Consider the following 22,435-nt stretch of genomic DNA (forward strand, 5'->3'; position numbering starts at 1 on the left):
GTGGTTTCTCTCTTTTGAAAAATAATGCAATATACCGGGGAGTCTCACAGAATCTAAGAAGTCATTGCAGAGGTAAAATAGGCAAGAAGTTGGGGAGGGAAAAAATGCCCTCTGAGTAAATCCAGTAACTCTCAGTGGTCTTTGACAACTTCCGGGACCAGACTTGGGGCGGTGTTCGGAATTGTCTTCTGTACCATATCTATTTACCTTTTTATGACTGTACATATTTACATTATGTAAGTATAGCAAGGGAGAGAGCAATGACGTGAGACTCTCCTTCTGAACAGGAGGTGGTGAGGAAATAACACAGGTGTCTGGGAAGGGTTTCTGTGAGCGAAGGGAGAATTGAGAGTTAATAACCGTCGTTCAGACGGGCAGGAGTTCTCTGCAGGTAGCCGACTGCAGAAGCGAACTGGGCACCCCTCCTTGGGGACAGGCTCTGTTGCTTCCTATTGCTTCGCTTGCAGCCAGGGTGCACATTTATTTGGAATGGACTGAATTTCCTGCTCAATGGCTGATGGGGCTGACTCTTCCAGACTAGTGGATATTCCTTTTTAATGTCTCCAGTGCCTTTTTAATTTTTTATTTACGTATTTTTGGGAGGCTGAGGGGGAAGCGATCGGTTGAAATTCTGGCTGGGTAAGTGGGCGATTCTCAGAAATGAGAAAGCGGGAGGGAAACGGATTTAGAAGCCAGAGAGCAAAGCAGCAGCCCCTGGCCCCGGGATTCTCCGCACCCCCTGCCCCCGGCCGGTGACCTCCTGGGGAAAACCCCGGCGGCAGCGCAGATACTCGACCTGCCCTTCGCCAGCGCCTTGCCAGCCCTGCCGGCGGGGCTAGCCAGGCATCGCCCGCGCTGCGCGGAAACCAGCGCCGGGTCCGCCGGGGGCCTCGGAAGGACCGGCTCTGCGCTCGCCCGCTCCCCGGGGCGGCTGTCCTGGGCGACCGGCGCGCGGCGCGCACCATGCGGGGCTGCCCGCGGCTCGCGCTCCTCTGCGCGCTGCCCTGGCTCCTGCGGGCGGCGGCGCCCGGCCACCCCGCGCTGCCCCTCGCGCCGCGCCGCGACCCCGCCAGGGGCGCCGACTTCGGTCGCCTCTACAGCGGGGTGGTGAGCCTCAGCACCGAGAACATCTATTCCTTCAACTACACCAGCCAGCCCGGCCAGGTAAGACACTTGCTCTCCTCGCTCGACTCGCAGGAACTCGCCAAATCTCAGCCCCGTCACTGCTCTGCGTCCCCTGGGCATTTACCTCGGGAGACCTCAGGGGCCAGGCAACCCTCTTCCCCTGTTCCCTTCAAAGCAATCACTGCCCTACTGAAGCTGTCGCATCCTCCGCCTGGGGACAACTCCGCTTCATCTAGCGTCTCCCCTGGCCTGGTCGCTGGCATTTCTCGGCTCTGCAGAGGTGCTGGTTCCCCCCGCACTGGGTCCTGGCCCCCTGCCGGGCCTTTCTCTTGGAAAGTCAAGATTTCTAGGGTTGCGAAGGGAAAGGACCACACCTCTGTTCCTAATCCCCTGCGGGAAGGAGCCTCATTTCATGCGGATGATTCTGCCAGAGCCTTCTGTTTCATAGTGCTGGGAGGGAGAGCTGCTCAGAATTTAAAACGCGAGTGTGTGTGTGAGAATGGACGCAGGCTGCAGAACCTCTGTGTGTTCTAGTCCCTTCCTGTGTTTCTGTACCGTATCACCCGTACGTGCTTTAGACAAGCTACTAGACTGGACAAAGATATTGTAACTGCAGCCTTCAGCTGATTTGTCAAGGTTCTGGTTTTAAATAAGTCTGGATAAGTGTGTGAAAGTTCTAGACCTATTTCTGACAAGATTTGAGGTGAGACAAGGAGAGGAAATCACTGTTCCAGCAACTATCCTTTTGACACATGCACCCTGATTATAATGTAAGAAAATGCATACAGTCAGCTTTTTCCCTCTAACAGGGTGGGTACCCTCTAGGGCACAGAGAAAAGAAAAAATTCCCCAGTGTACCTGCCTCTGTTTCTCATTCCCATATGAATGTTTATTTTAATCCTTACTATGCCAGCATTCCCTACTCCCTTGGGAAATTCCAGAACCAGATGATTGGGATACCACCATATGCCTCTCTCACACTCACACACACATACACACACAGGATCAGAACTCAGAAACCTGGTAGCTTAGGGTAGTACTGAGCCTGAGGGACCAATGTGTCCATCACCACTCCAGACAGCTCCCAACTGTGAATACTGAGCAAGTGCCCCATCTCCAGACTGGCACCAAACCCTCAGGTGCTGTTACCATGACAGTACAGCCCTTACCGTCCTGTCCTCTGCCGACCTTCAGGTCGTATGTTCTGAGTGAGCAGAATGGCTGTGTGCAAAGTCACTCTACGTAGACAAGTGGGAGGGGACAGTTTTTGTTTCTCAAATTCCATGTATCGCACCTCTTGCTGTCCAGTGTGCCATATGGACCAGCTGACATTGCCCAAGAGTTGTGTTCCAAGTTCTGTGACTGGCTCAGAATAAATAAAAGTCTGAAAGACCCCAGGATCTCTAGGGTGTACTATTAGTTTCTCCCTAAATCATTGGTAAAGAAACTCAAATGCGCAAAGTAGTCCTGACAATCAGGCTTTTTCCTTTCTTGCACTTCAGCTTAGACATAGGTTGACTGTTTTTAACTGTTGTTTTAGCCATTTTGCCCTTAGTATTTGGTGAGTTCCTTTACTAGATCACGTGCTGCAGTATTGGCAGTTGGGGCCACATCTTTGACTTTCTTCAGACGTGTGAGATAATGAGGTCACGAACAGAGTCATGTTCATCTGTGCACCCTGATACCTAGCACAGTGACAGGCACCTAAAAGGTTTTTGAATGTTTTTGAAAAAAATGAATAAATAAGTGAAGAAAGACTCAAGGAATCTTTAAGCTGAAACTAAATGAAATAAAATGTATAATTTTTAATAGGTTGAAAGTATGACAGCATTTCAGATAAAAACAAAATATTTTTTAAAATTATTCTGAGATTATGCCCTTTCTCTTTTGCCTGTATGTGTGTTAAAATGCCCTTTCTTTTATGAAACAATGGTGATTAGTTTTCTAAAAATCTTTGCATGATACAATAAAAGTGGACAATTCTGGAAGCCCTAAATATAGTTGGGAACCATGGCACTAGCACATAACTCAAATATTTTAATTATTTTCATGCCAGTAGGCAATAATATGAACCAGATTTCCTAAAATCTTAGAGCTTTCTGAGCCATGTCTTCAGTATGCAAATAAGACAGTAGAACCCTCAATCTACTTACTCTGGGAAATTATACCTTCCTCTCCCTCCTGCCAGTATTCCCACTGATTTCTCCAGAGATGGCATTTTTCTGATCTATCTTTCCAAAGTATTACTATGTTTCTCTTAAAGGCCGCTCTCTTCTTTGTTCTTTTTGCCTCATGTTTGACACCAGCAGCCCCTCCTTCCAACACCACAAAACACTGCTGCCAGATATGGAGGAATTTTCCTGAAGGTTTAGAATAATATAAAATACTGCAAAACAGCACAGGAATTTGTGATTAAATCAGAAATCTAGGCAACACTGTCATCACGATTTACCAGCTAGTCCCCAAGGGGAGTAATTTCAAGATGATGGCACGATTTTTCAGGCCCCAGCTTGTCGCCACCTTCTTGGCCACCCCTCACCCTGAATGCTGGCCTCCGACTCTAAATTTCCATCACTCTCTGATATCAAGCCTCCATTGCCAACCCCAAACTCACTAAAGAGCTCTGCTAAATAAAGATCTATGCACCCAAGAGCAGAAGCTTAGTCATGCATGACCTTGTTCCTTTGACAAGTCTTGGTTAGGACTCCCTTCCCTACAAGGGTCATTTGCCACCTTCCCCACTTCAGCGCAGCAAAGAATTTGATTTAGAACAAGAAAGTCTAATTTTTTGAGTTTTAATCTTTTTTCCTTTTCTCTTCAAGCCATTGTTATGTTTACTATTCTTTTTCCTTAGTTTGGAGAAGAAAGCCTATTCTCAGTTTAGACTTTGATGAGGAGAGGAAGCTGTTATGGTAGTGTTTGCTCCTAATCTTTCTGTCAGCCACTGCATCTCCCTCCCAGACCCAAAGCTGTCCCAGAGAACTATTTAGCCAAGCATGTGTCATGCTAATTAGCTGAGCTCAGCACCAGGAAAAGTCTCACTTGCCTTCCAGGCAGAGAGTAATGTAAATCTGAAGTTGCCTTAAAAAAAAAAAAAAAAAACTGAAAGAATGAAGTGAGTGACTGGTTTAAAGAAGAATAATGAAAATAAGGATTGAAGGTGCAGGTTAGGCAAGATCATGGTTCATTTCATTTCCTGGAGAGGAAGCGCCCCTTTTGAAGGGAGTTGGGTTTCACTGTGGCAAACAGGCTGTTCCATGACCACAGCGCTGGAGCCAAACTAGAAGGAAATCACCTTGTTGAGAATGTGGCCAGAGATATTTGTGACTGGGACAGAGGGCACAAAAGCAGGTTTACTGGGGAATGAGAATACTCTTGTGGAGACAGGTGGGAGCAATAATCAGATACTTATATTTGAACTAGATGGTGATAAGAAGCCCTTAAATAAAAATCTAACCTTGTGCAACAAAATGTCTTCTTTGAGGTTTTCAATAACAGAATTCATTGTTCACCATAGATTTTTGAATTTGAAATGTCTCCCTGGAAATATTTACTTTGTTTATTAAACTGATGCACTTCTCTTTTAGTTACATGTACTTTTATATGCCCAAGGAACAATCTTTGGCTTTATTAATATCAACCAGTAGTTATGTATCTCAAACCAGTTATACCAGCCTCTTGGATCCAGATTCAAAAGCCTATACAGTTCTCAGGAACAATAAAATATTTATCAGCACATTCCAGTGGTAACTTCTAGCTATACACATTATTAGTTATATAGAATAATTAAAAACTGCATGAACTCTACCCACATTCTCAATGCACTGAGGTGGAGAAGCATCCTCTCAACTTCTTCCACATCCTTTTACTGAACTGGACTGGCGCTTGTTTGTGAGAAGAGTATCAACTCTTCAGCACATTATCTGGGTGGCTGGTTACTGTCTCCGTCAGTTCTGGATATTGTAACAGAATACCATAGACGAGGTGGCTTAAAAAACAAACATTTATCAAGATCAGAGTGCCCTCAGACCTGGTGTCTGCTAAGAGCCTGCTTCCTAGCTGGTAGACAGCACCTTCTCACTGGGTCCTCACATGGCCCAGACAGCAGAGCAAGAACCAAGCTCTCTCCCATCCCTTCTTACAAGGGCACTAATCTCATCATGAGGATGCCAACCTCATGAACTAATTATATTCTACAGGCTCTACCTCCAAATATTAGCATGTGGGATATTACGCTTCCAAGTATGAATTTAGGGGGGACACAAACATTTCATCCACAGCAGTCACCTCCCAAATTTTTATCTGTGACTCTGCAAACAGAACATCAATGTGTTGTAAGGGTATTTAGGGGCTGACATTACTCCAGTTATGGGTTTGATTTTATGAAGGACCCATCTACCTACTTACACATGACAATCACATGATTATTTGTATAGTGGGATTCTGTAAACTGGTGCTGTCCAGCAGAGGAGCCTCTATTTACATGTGGCTATCAAGCACTTGCAATAGGGCTGGTGACAAAATAAGATGTACTATAAGTGTAAAATACACACCAGATTTTGAAGACAGTATTAAAAATAATAAGATGTGCCTTAAAATTTTTATTAATTATATGTTTAAATGATAATATTTTGGATATATTAACATAAATAAAATATATTAATTTAAAAAACCTATTTCTTTTTACTTTTTTAATGTAGCTATTAGAAAATTCAAAAACACATATGCAGCTCATATTATATTTTTATTGGGCAGCACTGCTCTGAGTGCTATAAGACTTTAGAGAAGTCATTACAACCCACAGATAGCTCTGTTGGAGTAAATGAGGCTTGAAAAGGTCATATATAGATAAGCAGAACTTGGATTGGCAGAAAGAGGAAAGGCCTTTGAGATATGGGAAAATAATCCGATTTCTTTTTTGACAAGACTGCACGTGAGGCAGTAGTGTATATTTCTACCAGGAGGCACATATGTCTGATTGTCTCTTTTTATGATAATAGCCACAATTGATCATGAATTCATTAGGAACAGTAAGATAATATTTTATTATATTATTTATTTTTTGATTTATGAGCTTGAATACTTCTATAAAGAGAAACCTCTCATCAGTTATTTGGTTACCTTAAGCTACTGTTAATGAACAAACATGGAATGAAGTCTTCATTCTTTACCTTATTTACCAATTTTCAAAATAATGAGCTGGTCTCTTAGCATCCTGCAACAATGATCAATGACATTTTGTTTAGCATAATCATGAGCTCATGAATTTAAACATATTTGATGTGTTTCAATCTATTACAATTATACTTTTTAAGTTCAAGTTGTTCATGTTTGGCCAGTAAAAGCCAGTTTGAGTTGACTCCCAAATTCTTTTGATAAAATCCAAGTGCTCTCTGACATCTTTGCTGTCTTGCATGAAGTTATTCTAGGTTCATCAGGTTTAGTTCCTGTCCCCTACCTGGAATCAGCCATTTCTCCAGGAAAGTCAGATTCTATAGAGTAAGAAATAGTGTTTGGAGACAACAGTTTGAGAACTAGAAGCCTTCACTGTTCACAGATTGGGAATTTTCTTCTAAGCTTTTTCCATGGACAGAGCTAAGGAATACATTATATCACAAGTTCATACTAGTACTTCTAATTAAAATTCATAAATACAGGCTTTTATTTAACCTCAGTAAACTTACATCTGTATCTCCTTTCACCCTTGTCAAAAATCCTGGTTCTCAACTATATCAGCTTAATTACTCATTTGCTTTAACCCACAACATACACATAACAGTGTTAGTAACAGTATGAAACATTACCATCAACAATAAGATTACCAGCAATAGTTTTAAGATTTATTTTTATACTTCCTTTTACCATAGGACATATTTCATTATGATGAGTCAAATTACTGTTTTAAAGTAATGTAGGTGCATAGTTCCTTTCAGTACAGTTATACTATCAATTAAATTCATTTATTTCATTTTACTTTTGAATTTTAGGGATGCTTAATTCTGTTTGAAAATTAACAAACAAAAATCTACAAAACATGACATATTAAAAGAAGTCTAGCTTCTATCCTTACCTCCTGTACCTCATTCTCTGTCTTCCTCTATAGGTAAGCCCTTAAAAATGTAAGGTCTGTAAGATAAAGCATTTTGTTCTGGATCTTGTTGTTGTTCTAATGGTTTCCTTTTTACTAATATATTTATATAATGTCCTTAGTTTCCTGTTTTTGTCTATTAGTTCTCTATAATGAGCAATATTGAAATTAGCTAATATCTTCTTTTCCATCTCTTTCTTCAACCCTAAAATCTAAACCTAGTGAATGCCTATAAAGAAATTAATGAACTTATTCTACTTTTCATACATTGTTTCCACTCTCCCCCACTTTTGGTTAGTTGTACTGTATCTGCATTGTCAGAACCTACAGCCATTATTAGCTCTACTATCTCCCTTATAACCAATCCTTAGTCTTAGTTCAACAGGTACATACATATTTATATTTCACAACTAATCCTTATGTTAATATTTCCCGGTCATTTTGACTGTCCAAAGCTTTTTCTCGAGGAGGTAATGCAGGAGGGACTCATGGGAACAATATTCCTAGAATTCTTTCACATTCATAACAGTTTGTCCATGGCCTTTGTACTTGTAAGGTCTGTTTGGCTGAATATAAAATCCTTGGTTCACATTTTTTGCCTTGAGTTTTAAACATATTATTCCTTTGTTCTGGCAAAAGTGATAATTAACCGATTTTCTTTCCTTTATAAATAACTTCATGTTTCTTCCTGGATTCCAGAAACACTTTTTTTCCTTTTTCTTTGAAATCCAGTCATTTTACCAGAGATGTCTAGTAGGTCAATTTTTCCCAGATATGTGGTATAATCTTTAAATATGTAGTTTCAATGATTTTTTTTTAATTCAGGAAATTCTTCTTAGAGTTTTTAACATTAGTCTATTCCAAAGCTTGATTATCTTCTTTTGAAATTCCCTTTACACTTACATTGGCCCTCCCTTGTTGTTTTCTATATCAGTTTTTCTAGAATTATTTTTTTTCCTGCTTAAAAATTTTTTTCTCCTTTCCACTTTATATTTTCCTTATGATGTTATTGAGGTATTTGTTATATCCTTGTGCTCCTTCAAATTACATATTCATTTATGAAATAATTTAAAGTTTTATTTCTAATGTTTTCCTGAGTTCTGCCATTTCTTTTTTTTTTAATTTCACTTTCTCCAGTCATCTCATTTCTAATTTTTTTAATTCTTATTTTTTTCAGTCTTTTAAATTTTCATAATTTTTTTTACAATTTATAATTCTTTTATTGTTTGTGAGGTTAAACATGGTTGAATATTCTTACTGAACATCGTGTTTCTTTTTTTTTTCTTTTCTTTTCTTTTTTTATTTAATTCATTTTATTATCATTAATCTACAATTACATGAAGAACAAAATTTTCATAATTTTTAATTTTGAGATAGTAGGCTATAATTTCCATCTGTTTTGTAGTCATAGCTTTTTGGCCTATGCTCACCATCTAAAATGGCATTTTCTGATTCTTATTATCTTTTACTTACAGTGTCTTTGTGTGGGATTCAACTGCAACCCTTGTCTATTGCTCTTACATTAGGTGACTTCTTATTTTAGAAAAAAAGGTAGATCTGCATAGTTTTCCTCGTTTTCTTCTGCTACCTTTTGTGAAGTCATCAAAACATGATTTGTTTCTGAGATCTTCCTCCCCAGGTCCTCTTCCCCATTGTATGGAGCCTTCCTCTGTGTTCATTCATGCTCCATCCTGCTCAGTTTGGATTTCACTCCCATAGCTTTTCCTCAGGCAGGACTTTTTCTAGGAAGGGAGTTTGGATTCGTTAGGTTTGAGAATTAATGAGGCCAACACTGTTTCAGAATGCTCTGGACTTCCTGAAGTAGCCTTACCCTTACCCATGATTTGGAGCCTACAAAACTCCCTCCAGTTTTAACTGCTGTTCTCAGATTGACCCTCTAGTCTCTTCAGTGAGCACCTTTTAAAGAATTTGGTGGTTCTCTGATTCTCAGACATCATAGCTCCATGCCTTCCCTCTGCTTTTCCCACAATTGTTAATACTACAAACTTGTTGAAGTTGCTGATAATTTTTCCCACCCACTCATGTTTTAGGATTTGTGGGGGAAGTCTTATCACCTAGGGGTTCTCTAATAGCTGTTTTCCATGTTACTTTGGTTTTGGTATCCCATTTGCTCTGTTTTCACAGGGGATATTCAGAGATTCAAAATCTATGCTGCTATTGATATGATCTTCGAATCCTCGCCTCGTTTTTTTCCCTGAAACTTCTAATTTTGAAATAACTTCAAACTAACATAAAAGTTAAAACAGTATAATGAACTCCAATAAGCCCTTCACTCAGATTTCCCAATTGTTAACATTTTCTCAGATTTGCTTTATCAGTCTTTCTCCATATAAGATTATTTTTTCCTGAAACACTTGAGAGTAAGTTACGGACATGATGTTCCTTCATCCCTAAATACTTCAGTGTACATTTCCTATGATCAAAGGCATTTTCTTACATAGCTATGGAACAACGATCAAAATCAGAAAATTAACATTAATAATAATGCCACTGTTTAATCTACAGACTTTATTCAAATTTCAGCAATTTCCCAATAGTGTGTTTTATAGCAAAAAGGAAAAAAGCATTTTTTTTTCCCCTTCTTTCAGAATCCAATCCAAGAATACACATTGAGTTTTGTTGTCATGAACCTTTAGTCTTCTTAATCTGGAACATTTCCTCATTCTATTTTGTCTTCCAGGACCTCAAGGTTTTTTTAGAGATTGTCCCTCAATTTGGATTTGCCTGACCTCATGATAAGATGCAGGGTATACATTTTTGGCAGAACACCACAGGAGTGATGATATATCCTTAGTGCATCATACCAGAAGCTTGTGATATTTCCTATTACCGCTGTTGTGGGTAATTTTGGTTACTTGGTTAAGATGGTCTTTCTCAATCTCTCCACTTTAGTTATTATTTTCCTTTTGTAATTAAAAAGTAATTTTTGAAGCAATACCTTGAGACTGTCTAAATATACTATACCTCATAAACTTTTAACCATTAGCTTGCTTTAGTATCCATTGTTAATTCTTGCCTGAATCAGCTATTACTATGATGGCTTCCAACTCGACTAGTAATTTCCTAATTCATCATTCTACATTTACCAGTTGACATTCTACTGTAAGAAAGAGCTTTTCCTTCTCTGCCATTTATATATTCATTTATTTATTTATGTCACTATGGACTTTTGGATTCTTATTTGAGCCTAATACTCAATGCTTTTATTTACATTAAAATTTTGTTTTAAATAACCTACCATTCCAAGCATTAAGTAATTTTTTCCCCTTCAAATCAGTCATAATCCATGTCTGTAGTGGACATATTAAAAATCTCTTTCACTTTAACCCAGAAAGAAGGTTTCTTCTCTTCCCTCCTGTGATACTGTGATTTTTAATAAATATGTTCTTGTTCTTCAACTCATTTCTGGTATACAGCCCCTAAAACCCTTAGGATTTCCTAAATGATAAGAGTGATAAATGTGTCTCATCATTTATAACACATCTGAGCTTATGTTAATGAGGTGACTTTTGGAGGTTGCCAGAAGTGACTTGGGGACAGCAGGAGGTGGGCTGATTGCTAGGGGAACCAACATTGTAAGTGGAGGGTTGGATCTTTCCTCTGGGGAGAGGAGAGAGCTGGAAGTTAAATCAGTTACAATGGCCGATGATGCCTATGTAACAGGACTGGCTTTGGAGAGCTTCCAGGCTGGTGAGCATGTGGAGGTGCAGAGTAATGGTGTGTCTGGAGAGGGCTTGGAAGCTCCATGGCCCATCCCACATACCTTATTCTACACATCTCTGCCATCTGGCTCTTCCTGAATTATATCCTTTGTAATAAATGGATTATCTAGTAAGTAAAATGTTTCTCTAAGTTCTCTGAACCCCTGTAGCAAATTAATCAAACTCAAGGAGGAGGTTGTTGAAAACTCTGATCTATATAGCTAGTCAGTCAGAAGCATAGGTGACAACCCGGAATTTTAATTGGCATCTGAAAGCAGGGGAGGGGGGCAGTCTTGAACTGAGTCTTTAACTTGTGGGATCTGATGCTTTCTACAGGTAGATAATGTCAGAATTTATTTAAACTGTAGGACACCTAGTTGGTGTCTAAAAATTGCTTGATTATGTGGGGAAAAAACACACACTGTAATTCAGGGTGCAGAATTATACCTCCACATCACTAGCAAAACAATGACATTTCAATGGTTTTTAAGAAATCACAAAGGAAGATGACATCAACATCTAGGTCATCTATTGTGACCCATTATCCAGATCATCTGTTGGGTCCTAAGCAGATCCTCCAGACCATTTGATAAGAATAGTAATCCTCTGTTTTGAATTTGAAGTTAAAAGAATAAGCATATATTTGTTTCATGAGAAACTGAAAGCCAGAGTAGTGAAACAAATTGTATCAGTGATAACTGAAGCTAGAATTCCTGTGTCTGATTTCAGGTCCATAATTTTATCCATTTCAAGTCCTGGACTATGGAGTACTCAGGATATATTTTTAATGTAGGTTTTCATTAGTGGTTTCTGAAACACAGTAAACTTTGCATTATCTCTGGGTGGTGAGATCACAGAGAATTTTAATGTTCTTTTCTGTGCTTTTCTGTATTTTCTAGATATTTCACCCTAAATATGTTTTATTTTTTTCTAAGACAAGAACAATAAATAGCCAAGAGACTGAGCAGTTTTGGGGAAGAGACTGAGTGGGGCACCAGGAGATTCATGTTTTTATCCCTGAAACAACCTGTGGACCTTCATCAAATCCTATTCTCTCCCTGAGCTTTATTTTCTTCACCGATAAGGAGAGAAGACTGAATTATTGGTCCTTATTCAATCTGTAAGGTTTGGTGTTCTGATTCTCTTTTTACCATGTGTGAGATTGTAATTTTTTCTTAATCATAGACAAATAAGAGAAACCCTGTATCAAGAAGATCATTTTCAACTTATAAAAGCAAATAAATGAAAACTTTAAATGACTGTTTCAAAATACTACTTTTTGTTTTTGTTTTTGTTTTTGTCTTATTTTCCTTTTGATATGCTTCCCAGAGGGCTCTTCACTCCGGGGAGGGGATTTTGTCTTGTTTGTTTCTTCCCTTCAGCTTTACGCATGTGCTGACCTTGGATTCCAACTCCTTTCTGTGTCCTCCTCCTGTTCTTTAGTTTCTTGCTGAGGGTCATGTCAGTAGGCTAGCTGTGGTGGGTTGGTTTTTCGGCTGTTGGTTTATTTTGCTTTGATTTCACTGATGTGATGGTCCCTTCTGAAGTGGGGGGGCGGGTATCTGATACAATATAGGGATTTTCAGCCTTGCGTCCTTTCTACTTTTGTTTCAACATGTTATCTGAAGTGCATCCTATGTCATTTCTCACTGTTGGCTTGAATCTAAAAGACCAAGGCCCTTGGAGATACTTGAGATACTGTGAAACTTCTTTGCTGCTAGAAGACGCCAGTATTTCTTTCTTCTTTTCAAATAGAAGAACACCATGTTGAGATTAGTACACATTTCCATGCAGCACCCCAGAGTATGCTAGCCAGCTCTTCCTATAGTGTTTCACTCTGGAGCGAACTGAAGCACCAGGACAACACACCAAGATGGTGCGTTCATGAAAAGCACATCTAATGAACTATTTGAACTGTGGGCTCGCCATCTTTTCTGCTTATTTGCTAAGGAAAATACCAAACATATCATGGCGCTGCCAGACAATACCATCATAGTCTTTTCTATTTTGCTAAAAAAAAATTATAAACACTGCTTTCCTTTTTCTTGGATATTTTGAAAATGGAAACTCTGAGGTTTTTTCAGTACATTAGTTGGCTATGCAAACCAAAAACAAAACTAAAGGATCTGAATTTTGCTTAAAATCTGAGGTCAGCAATGAGAACAACATTGTATTGTATCCCATTAAGTCCTCAGTCTACGATCCTTTGGGTTTCATATATAATGAGTTTCTATGAAAGTGTGTAAAGTGATTTATACAGGAGAAGCAGCTAATTTACATGGTAAAAAATAGTGCTCCATTCCTGGAGAGGGAAAAGCAAGCTGAGTGATACATAACAAATGTAAATTTATATAACGTGTTTTTCATAATAAAATTAATTAAAATTAATTTGCTATAGTCATTAATTATTCCAAATTCTCATTTTCCTCATCCTCTCAGTATATTTGAAGTGACTATAATAGGCAAAGAAATTGATTTCGCTATTAGGAAGAAGGATATTCAAATGTTAATTTTGTACAAGATTGAAGAGGGGATATTTCAATGGGTTGAACAAGAAGAGTGAAACTGGCTGAAGGTGTCCTGTATTGAAAAATGTGTCCAGAGAAAGTTGAATGTAAGCCTTCTTTCCTGATAAGAAAGTTCTGGGAATCCACTTCCTTGTCACAGCTCCCAAGAACTTTCTCTCTATTTGAAAGCTTGTTAGGAGCTAGTTCTCAACTCATAGTTTTAAGGAACTTAATTTTGGACCCCTCTTCTACCAACTGATCTGACACTGGCCAGGGGTGTCAGTATGTAACTATGAACGTATTTGCTTATTTAAAGGTGAAGATCACTTAGGTTTTAGTCAGGCTATTAAGTTTTGAATAAAATACTTTATTTCTGAAAAGGGCAGCAAAATTCAAGTTTATCTGATATCATCAAGGAACATTTAGTCCTGAGTAAAATCATCCTCTGGCTTCTTGGGGCACCTACAGTTGGAACTTCAGACCTTTAAGAGTGTAAATAAAGGTTCGCCCCTCCCTCTGCCTAAGCTGGGATGCAAAAGCTTTTCAACTTTGTTCACTTCCTCAGTTTCCCTATATATATTTTTAAGTAGACCTTATTTTTTAAAGCAGAAAAATTAAGCAGAAAGTGAAGAGAGTTCCCATATATCCTCTTCCACCCTCCACCTGCCAACATACATAGTTTCCCCTACTATTAACATCCTCTGCTAATGTAGTACACTGGTGATGAAATTATATTGATACAATACTGATATTGTATTGATCTTTTTCATTTACTGAAGTCCACAGTTTATATTAGGGTTCACTCTTGGTGTTATCTAGTTCTTTGAGTTTTGAGAAATGCATAATGTCATGTACCCACCATCACAGTGGATTGTATAGAATATAGTATCACCCCCCATAAAAATTCCCTATGCTCCACCTATTCATCCCTCCCTCTTGCCCTCAAACCCTGACAACCACTGATTTTTTTTTTAACTGTCTCTCTAGTTTTGCCTTCCATAATATCATATAATTGAAATCATACAGCATGTAGCCTTTTCAGACTGGCTTCTTTCACTTAGTAATATGCATTTAAGGTTTCTCCTCTTTTTTGTTAGGAATATTAGGTAGAAAGACAGACATGAGCGTCTGGGGAAGGGGAAGATAAAGTTCCAGGGAAAATAGCCCAAACTGCCCAGGTAGGGTTCCCATGTGAAGACAAAGGCTTTGTAGGGAGATCACTTCTTACCTATTGGGACCAGGCCAAACCAGTCCCAATCAGGCCCCCGAGAAGGGTACAATGGAACAAAACTAAGAACCACCCAAACCACACCTCCTTATAATCTCATTAAAATAAAATTGTGGTTTTGCTCCCCCATCTCCCATGGGCTTTTTTGTGTACATTCTGGGAAAAGACATGTACACCAAAAAGAATGGGTATAGAACTAGAGCTGTCCATAACATGACCTCACCCTGTAAATCAAAAGAAGAGGCTCCCAGCTAGCTGGTGATAAATAGACCCTCCCCTAAAAGTTCAGTGCCTTTGCCTACCTTGACTCTGGCCCACTCCTCCCTTGGAGTATATATGTAAATAAAACTTTCACTCTGCTTCACAGCTGTCTCTGCCCTTCAATTTGTTGTGGTGGGGACAAGAACAGAGAAGAATGAACTCAACCCGTAACATTTTCATGATGTGATAGCTTTTTACATTTTAGTACTGAATAATATTCCATTGTTTGGATGTACCACCATTTGTTTATCCATTCACCTATTAAAGGCCATCTTGATTGCCTCCGATTTTTTGGCAATTATGAGTAAAGCTGCTGTAAACATTTGTGTGCAGGTTTTCATGTGGACATTAGTGTTAGGCTGGAGGAAGGAAAAACAAGGACATGCAAACAGAACAGAGAGATGCCACAGGGGGAGAACAGACCAGACCAGACCCCAAGGTCCGTGCCTTATATGGAAAGGGGACAGCTCTTCCTGAATTCCAACCTTCTGATGTGCCAACTAAGACCCGGATGTCAGCCTCCTCCCTCTTGGAAGGAAAAAAAGTTTCTAGTTGTCTATTATGTCACCTTTAGCCAATCATACCTCTCCACACCCCCCTAGGATAGCTTGCCCACTCCTCCCCCTCCTAATCCCTTATAAGCCCCCCACCTCCCTGACCGGGTGTGACTTCCCCGGCCTGTAACACCCAGACTGCGGAACATCACCCGGGAGTTGCACTCAAATAAACTACCTGGCCCTTTGTTGCCTCTCTTTGCCTGCTTATTTTGGCTAAAATTTATCTTACAATTAGTTTTCAACTCCTTTGGGTAAATATCAAGGAACTTAATTCCTGGGTCAGATGGAAAGAGTATGTTTAGTTTTGTAAGAAACCATCAAACTTATCTTCCAAACCTGTGTTCCCATCAGAAACTACAGGATTCCTGTAATTCCACTTCCTCACTTGCATCTGGTCTCATCAGTGCTTCAGAGTTTAGCAATTCTAATAGGTATATAATGATACCTTGTTCTTTTAATTTGTAATTTCCTAATGGCAGATGCTTTTGAGCATCTTTTCATATGATTAGTTGCCATCTGTATATCTTCTTTAGTGAGGTGTCTAGTCAGATCTTTTGCCCACTTTTAAATTGGATTGTTTCCCTACTGTTGAATTTTAAGAGTTTTTTGTAGATTTTGGACACCAGTCCTTTACGAGACACAAGTTTTGCAAATATTTTATCCTTATCTGTGACTTGTCTTTTTCTTCTCTTCATAGTGTTTTCCACAAAGCAGATGCTTTTAAATTGAATGAAATACCACTTATCAATTTTTTTTCATGGATCACACCTTTGGTGTTGTATCTAAAAAGTTGTCAACAAATCTACGGTCACCTAGATTTTCTCCTATATTATCTTCTGGAAGATTTATAGTTTTTAATTTTACATTTTAGCTTATGGTTCAATTGTGGGTTAATTGTATGAAAGGTATATGGTCTCTGTCTATATCTTTGCCATTGTTGCATACGATATTCAATAGTTCCAGCACCTTTATTGAAGAGACCACTTATATTCCTAGTATTGCAGTTGTGTGCATTGTATGTATCTATAGCCAAAATGGACCAAAAAATTTGAAGCAGCTCCTTATTTAGGTCTCATTATTCTTACCATTGTTCCCGACTTGCCTTCTGCTAGCACCACCTCTAACTTCTACCACTGTCTTGTTCCTCTTTTTCCTGTGTATCTTATCTTATTCCTCTGCCTCTCCCATCCTCTTTGTCTCTGAAATCTTTTATGAACACTGTAGGCCCATCAGGTTCTTCCTCTTCTCTGATAGATCTGCTCAGCTTGTTTGAGGCTTTGCTACTGGTGAGGACATTCCTTCTTCATCTCAGGAGATGTTTTGTTCCTTACTTCCTGATTCAGAGCCGTGATGGGTAATCTCAGTTACTAGAGAGCCAACCTCCCTATTTTCAAGGTTTTGCTATAAAATTTTAATAATACCAGTGGTGGAGGATGAAGAACATACATAATTTGAGCAGTCAGTAAACACTGGTGTTGACTTCATGTGCCTTATTCACAGCATCAAGATTTTCCTGTCAAGTCTGCTCAGCTACAGAGTTGTAACTGAGCTCACACTGAGATCTATTTTGGTTCCCTTTTCTGTAACTAAAGAAACATAAAATATCCCTTGCAACCAAAGAAAGAGATAACTGTCTTTTAAATTTAAGAGCTAAAAGGAACTTTTAAATCACCCAATCTCCTCATTTAACAGGAGAGAAAAGAGAGACTCAGTGAAATGAATTATGTGTCTGTAACTCCAGGGGGAAAATCACAGAGCAGAATACCTTTGAAACTGAAATCAGTCGAAGAGAGAAATAAAGTGGGAGAAACCTGTTTATTGCTTACAAGCAGTCGTCCACTATTGCTCTTCTGTGTCTCCTGTGACCCAGCTTCAGAAGAAGGGCCCCACCCAATCTCTCCTATCCAGATATGCCCTAGCTCGCCCTTGTAATTACCTACTGATACTGAGATGGACTACTTCTCTCCACCCCTTGGAAACACCTATTGATATGGAGATGCACTAAGGCCAGGCCAGAGTATCTGGAAATATTGCAATTTTACCCGCAGTGTCCAAATCGTGCAATTAGCTTGAGGCAAAACCAGGAATATAACTCAGGTTCCTAAGGATATTTCCTCAGGATATTTCTACTAAACCACTTTCCCTCCCACCAGAGCACATCTGTATTCTTATCAATAACAGTAAAAATCATTTAAAAATACCTGAGTCATATCTCACGGTCAGGTCATTTGACCACACAGTTTAAGAGCTTCATGTGAGACTCCCTGACAATTACCGAAAAGTGAAACAGCAGATTTGTCATTTTTCTTGTTCCCCCATGAACTGTCCAGCCATCCATTTGTCTGAGTAAGTTAGGCAAGCAGGGTTGACACTAAGTAAAATGGTGAAGTTGGCAGATTTTCCTCAGTATTTCACAGAGCCATAGCAACCCACTAACAGTGATCTTACTTTGACTCCCTGCAGACCTAGAGAGCCACTCTCCACCTCTTTTGTGCTGGGTTCCTTTGGGCCAGGCACAGGGCAGCTTGGAGATGCAAGCTGTTAGCCTGTTTGTTATTCTAGGGCAGTGCTAATCCTGAGAACTGGTATTTCTGGATTCCCACTAAACAGCCATGAAGATAAGCCATAGCAAACAGGGAGGCAAACAAGAATAACTATTTCTGTCCCTCTAAGTTTAACTGCCCTTTTGTGGACAAAATGACTCACAACCATTTTATTAGCCTGAAAGTGTATGTTAAAAATTAACATGTAAATGCTCACCATTTTATCCTCTCCAATATTTGCAAAAAGAAATCATGTACTGGTCTCCCCACACCACCTTCACCAAAGTGGAGGAATTATATCTTTCTAGGAAGGAGACCATGTTTACCTGGGTAATAAAGGGATTAAAAATAGGGGATAAGAAGCAAGGCAAACAGGGTGAAATCTGGGTGCACAGAGATGATTTGGGAGGTCTGTGGACAGTAGGCCCCCAAGATAGCTGTGGGGCATGAGTGAAGGAGATGAGGAAAGAAGACACCGGGTCAGGCAAGGCTCTTAGCTGCAAGCAACAGAAGTCAAGCAGCAAACATAGCAGACAAGGAATTTATTAGAAGGGTATTGGGTAGCTCACAAACCTGAGTTCCCCCGCTCAGACTATGACTGGGGACCAAGGAAGACTCAGCTGCAGGAAACAACAGCAGCGGTCATGCAGCAAGAATGGTTTGGGCAGGTGCTCATCTGGGCAGAGATGGTCACCCCTGAACCCTGCTGCCACGGTCCCACTGGTGTCACCATTGCCATGAATTCTAAACTCTCCCTTCATTCTTGTATCACTTAATCATCACTGAAAGTACCAAGTGGGTGCATCCACTATCTGAGCATGGGTCACATTTCTGTCTCTCTTGGCATCCACGGGCAACCTTGCCTCCCACAAAACCACACAGTGAGGTGGGATGGAGGGAGCTCCTCTAAAACACACAAGGGATTTGGATGCTGGGTAGCCCCCAAATAAACCCCACCACCAGTCCTCTTGGGGTGTTCTTGAGCTAGGGCATTTGTTGGAAGACAGCAACATGGACCCAGAGCTAGGTGGTCAGGGACCACGCTGTGGCAGGGAGGAAGACTGGGGTGCTTCAGCCTTCTATCTTCAGCCATTTAAAGAGGGACACTAATCTAAGTTTCAAAGAATTCACGTAGTACATAGCATCTCTGCCACAATGTTCACTCCATGATCAGAAATGGTTTGTCTCTTAAACAGGACTTTCCCTAAGGCCTCTTCTACTTGTCCCAAGAAATTTTCTTAGAAGAGTTGAGGAAGATGTTCGCAGATGATCAGTTTTGTCTTATTTTGAAAGAAGTTGCCTTTAGATAATGTTTATGTCCCAAAATTATTTTTTAAATCATAAATGGCACTGGTCGAACAATAAACACTACTACAGAAATAAATAGCTGGTAAGTGTCAGATCATAACTCTGACAACCATAACAATTTCCTAGGGCATCTCCATCTTCAGAGCATTAATTAAGTAGGTCTCAGAATAGCTCTCAAAAAAAACTTACCTGCTGTGCAATCACTCAGCATATAAATAAAATCCAGGGAGTGGATCCTTGAGTTCTGCCTCAAACCATAAAATAATTATTGTTCCCTCTCCAACCCCCTTCACAGGAGAAGGAATATAAATGAGAGACGGAGAGCAAGGCAGGAAAAATAAAGAGGAGGAAAGACTCCTGCGCTAGAAGTGTGCAGATCCAGCTACCTGAGGGGTCGGCGAACCTAGAGGCTGCTGGCTCTCCCAGGAGCCTAGTCTGGAGATGCCTAAAGCCAGAGGAGGTCAGGGGAACAGAGGAGCTAATGCAAAATCTGCAAGAAACCTGAGGAGACAGGAGATGGAGTGAGAGGCAAATGGCAGCCCACAATTGAAAAGGCCGTAAGGAATAAGTTGGGAGACGGCTTTTTCACTGCGCTTTTTTGCCTCCCTCATTTTGGACTGGGTGGATTGCCACCTGCCCTGCTTATCACCTTTGTGAGGGAGAAGAACAAGTGGCACCAGCCCAGGGCTTCCTGGGCTCCAAGGGATGGCGTCTGTGGCAGGGTCACCACCATGCCTGACTGAACACTGCCTGCCTCCCTGCCACCCCTTCAGAGGCCAGCAGACTACAGTGGAAGCAGGAGCAGTGCAAGTGGAGGATAGAAGTACAATTAGATGGGGGCAGACTGGACCCCCAAGGGGGGATGAAAAGGGGTATAATCAACTCAGGTTCTCCTCCCGAAGGGGGTTTTCCATTCCATGACCCCTTCCCTCTGAACTCTCCACATTCACCTCCTCCCCTACGGGCTCTCAGGACTACCCAGGCAGCTGATAGCCCAGGGAATCAGCGCTCACAGAAGAAAGGGACAACTATCTGCAGAAGGAAGCTAGAAGAGAGACGTCAAACTGAAAGGTCTTCACCAGATGTAGCAGAATTAATAAACAGGAAGAATGAAGAATAAGACTTTAACATAAACAAAGTGACTACCCTGGGAGAGAGAGAGATAGGAGGACATTGCTAAAATGAAGCAGGTTACAGTAATAAAGATGAACCAACTGGAAATCCCAGTTTTTAAAAATAATACTGCTTATGTAAAGACCTCAACTATGGGCTGGACATTAGAATGAACAATGGATTAGAGAACTAGAGGATCAGGCTGAAGATTTCCCTAAAGAGATGTAGAATAGAACAGAAAAACCAAGAACTTGGGAAGGCAAACCCAGTCATGACGTCAACATAATAGGAGCCCCACAAGAAGAAAGCAAATGGAGAGAAAGAAATATTTGCAGAAATAATGCTAAAGATTTAACAACAGCCACTTCCCTGATAACCCTGGGGGTATTTTTTAGGACTTGTTGAAAGTTACAACCTTAACTGAACTACCTCCACCCATGTAAAAACAGTAAATATTTGCTGTGTATGTACTATCAAATACATGCTTAATTCCAAATATATCACAGATAAAAATCTTCAAAGACAGAACAAATCATGGAACTATTAGCAAATGTTACAAACATGAAGATATGAAGGAATTGAGTGCAAAATTGGGTAGTACCATCACTACATTTTATGAGTATTACATGGCAAGATTAAGGTGTTAGGGTTTTCAGAATATACCTGACTTGACACTAATTCTTGTGAAAAAAAAAACAAAAAACCCTTGGACAGCATTTCCCAAAGTCAGTTCCATGGTACACCTGTCTGTAGAGTGTCTTGGTGTTGCATGTAAAAGGGGTTCCAGGTGTAGTAGAACTTGGCTGTGTTTTAACTGCCCAACATCCGCGCCCCATTCCTATATGTTTGGGGGAATTCTGCATTTTGTGAGTCTCTACTGGAGGTAGAGCTACTTCCACTGCAGAAGTTAAACAGCAAGCACCTGTTTTCACACACACACATCAAGCTCAGTCACGGGCATGTGGTCTTGGTGGTGCCAGTCAGATCTGCTTTCCCCAGACACTGACTTGGGAGTCAGTGATGCAGGAAGGCAGCTGTTCAGCGAGAACAGAGGCAGCGCTGGGTCTCCAGGGATGCTGTGGCACTGTGCTGGTAGCACTTAAAACCTTCCAAAGGCTTTCTGCTGCCCTCGGAGTAAAGTGCCAACCTTCCTGAGATGACTTTAAGACTCTTGAGGACTGTAATTGTCCTTCACATATCTCATGCTTCAGCCAAATGGATTCCCTCTTAATTCTTCAAACTTGCTTCTTGCCTTCTCTCTCTCTTCTCCATCCCTCCTTATGTCTACTATTCCGGAGTCCAGCTCCAGCTGGGGGGGTGGGGTGGGGGGCGGTGAAGCTCAAAAGGATGAGACAGAGTCAGTGCACAGAGAGACAGGACACAGAGTCAGATGGAGGTGGTCTCTCGACAAAGTGCCGATGACAGCTTTATTTATACCACTTTGCACAAGGATATGATTATTTTTTATTTGTTCTTTTGATTAACAAGCATAGGCAAGCTTTTTTCTTTCTGTTTCCTTCTAATCTATACATGGTTAGCCAAGTGTTAGGGGATTTTTTTTCTGTTCCTTGACCTAAACTTTTCTTAGCAACATGGACTCTATTGTGTTTCTTGTTTCTATGCAAAGCGGTTTCTAAGTAATGCATGTGACCACAGAAACGTGCAGCACGTAGCAGTGACTATGGAGTCTATCAGCTCAGGGTGAAATACGGGTCACTCACTACTACAGTTAGCTAGGCAGGTATCATCATCTATATTTCTAATGCAGTGGGTACATTTTATCTCCTCATAATATTTATTCTATCATAGGTAGATGCAAGATAAAGATAGAAAGCATGATTTAGTGCTGTAAGAGGGCAAGTGTAGATGATCAAGTATGTGCCTATAGACTAGGTATTAATCCAAGCCAGACAAGGGCAACAAAACATCCATGGGTGTAGACAATTTCTCTCAAAATTGAGGAGATGAGGTTCTAAGCCTCAC

At 40.4% G+C, this 22,435-nt stretch overlaps 1 protein-coding gene across 6 annotated transcripts in view; it reads left to right on the plus strand.

Annotated features, from left to right (window-relative positions):
* Positions 1 to 237: 237 nt before the first annotated feature.
* The window catches only part of SIDT1 (SID1 transmembrane family member 1), a 90,064-nt gene continuing 67,866 nt past the window's right edge, over positions 238 to 22,435 (plus strand). The window contains exons 1-2 of one of the 6 annotated variants that reach the window (XM_057502716.1): positions 1,037 to 1,164; positions 12,691 to 12,811. In XM_057502716.1, the coding sequence (XP_057358699.1) occupies positions 12,809 to 12,811 (3 nt within the window). In that variant the 5' untranslated portion in view covers positions 1,037 to 1,164; positions 12,691 to 12,808. Of the gene's footprint in view, positions 1,165 to 12,690; positions 12,812 to 22,435 lie in introns of all 6 variants that reach the window. The other 5 variants (XM_057502711.1, XM_057502710.1, XM_036929593.2 and 2 more) reach the window with 5 other exon arrangements.

The sequence above is a fragment of the Manis pentadactyla genome, chromosome 1 (assembly GCF_030020395.1).
Source record: "Manis pentadactyla isolate mManPen7 chromosome 1, mManPen7.hap1, whole genome shotgun sequence".
Classification (NCBI taxonomy): Eukaryota; Metazoa; Chordata; class Mammalia; order Pholidota; family Manidae; genus Manis; species Manis pentadactyla.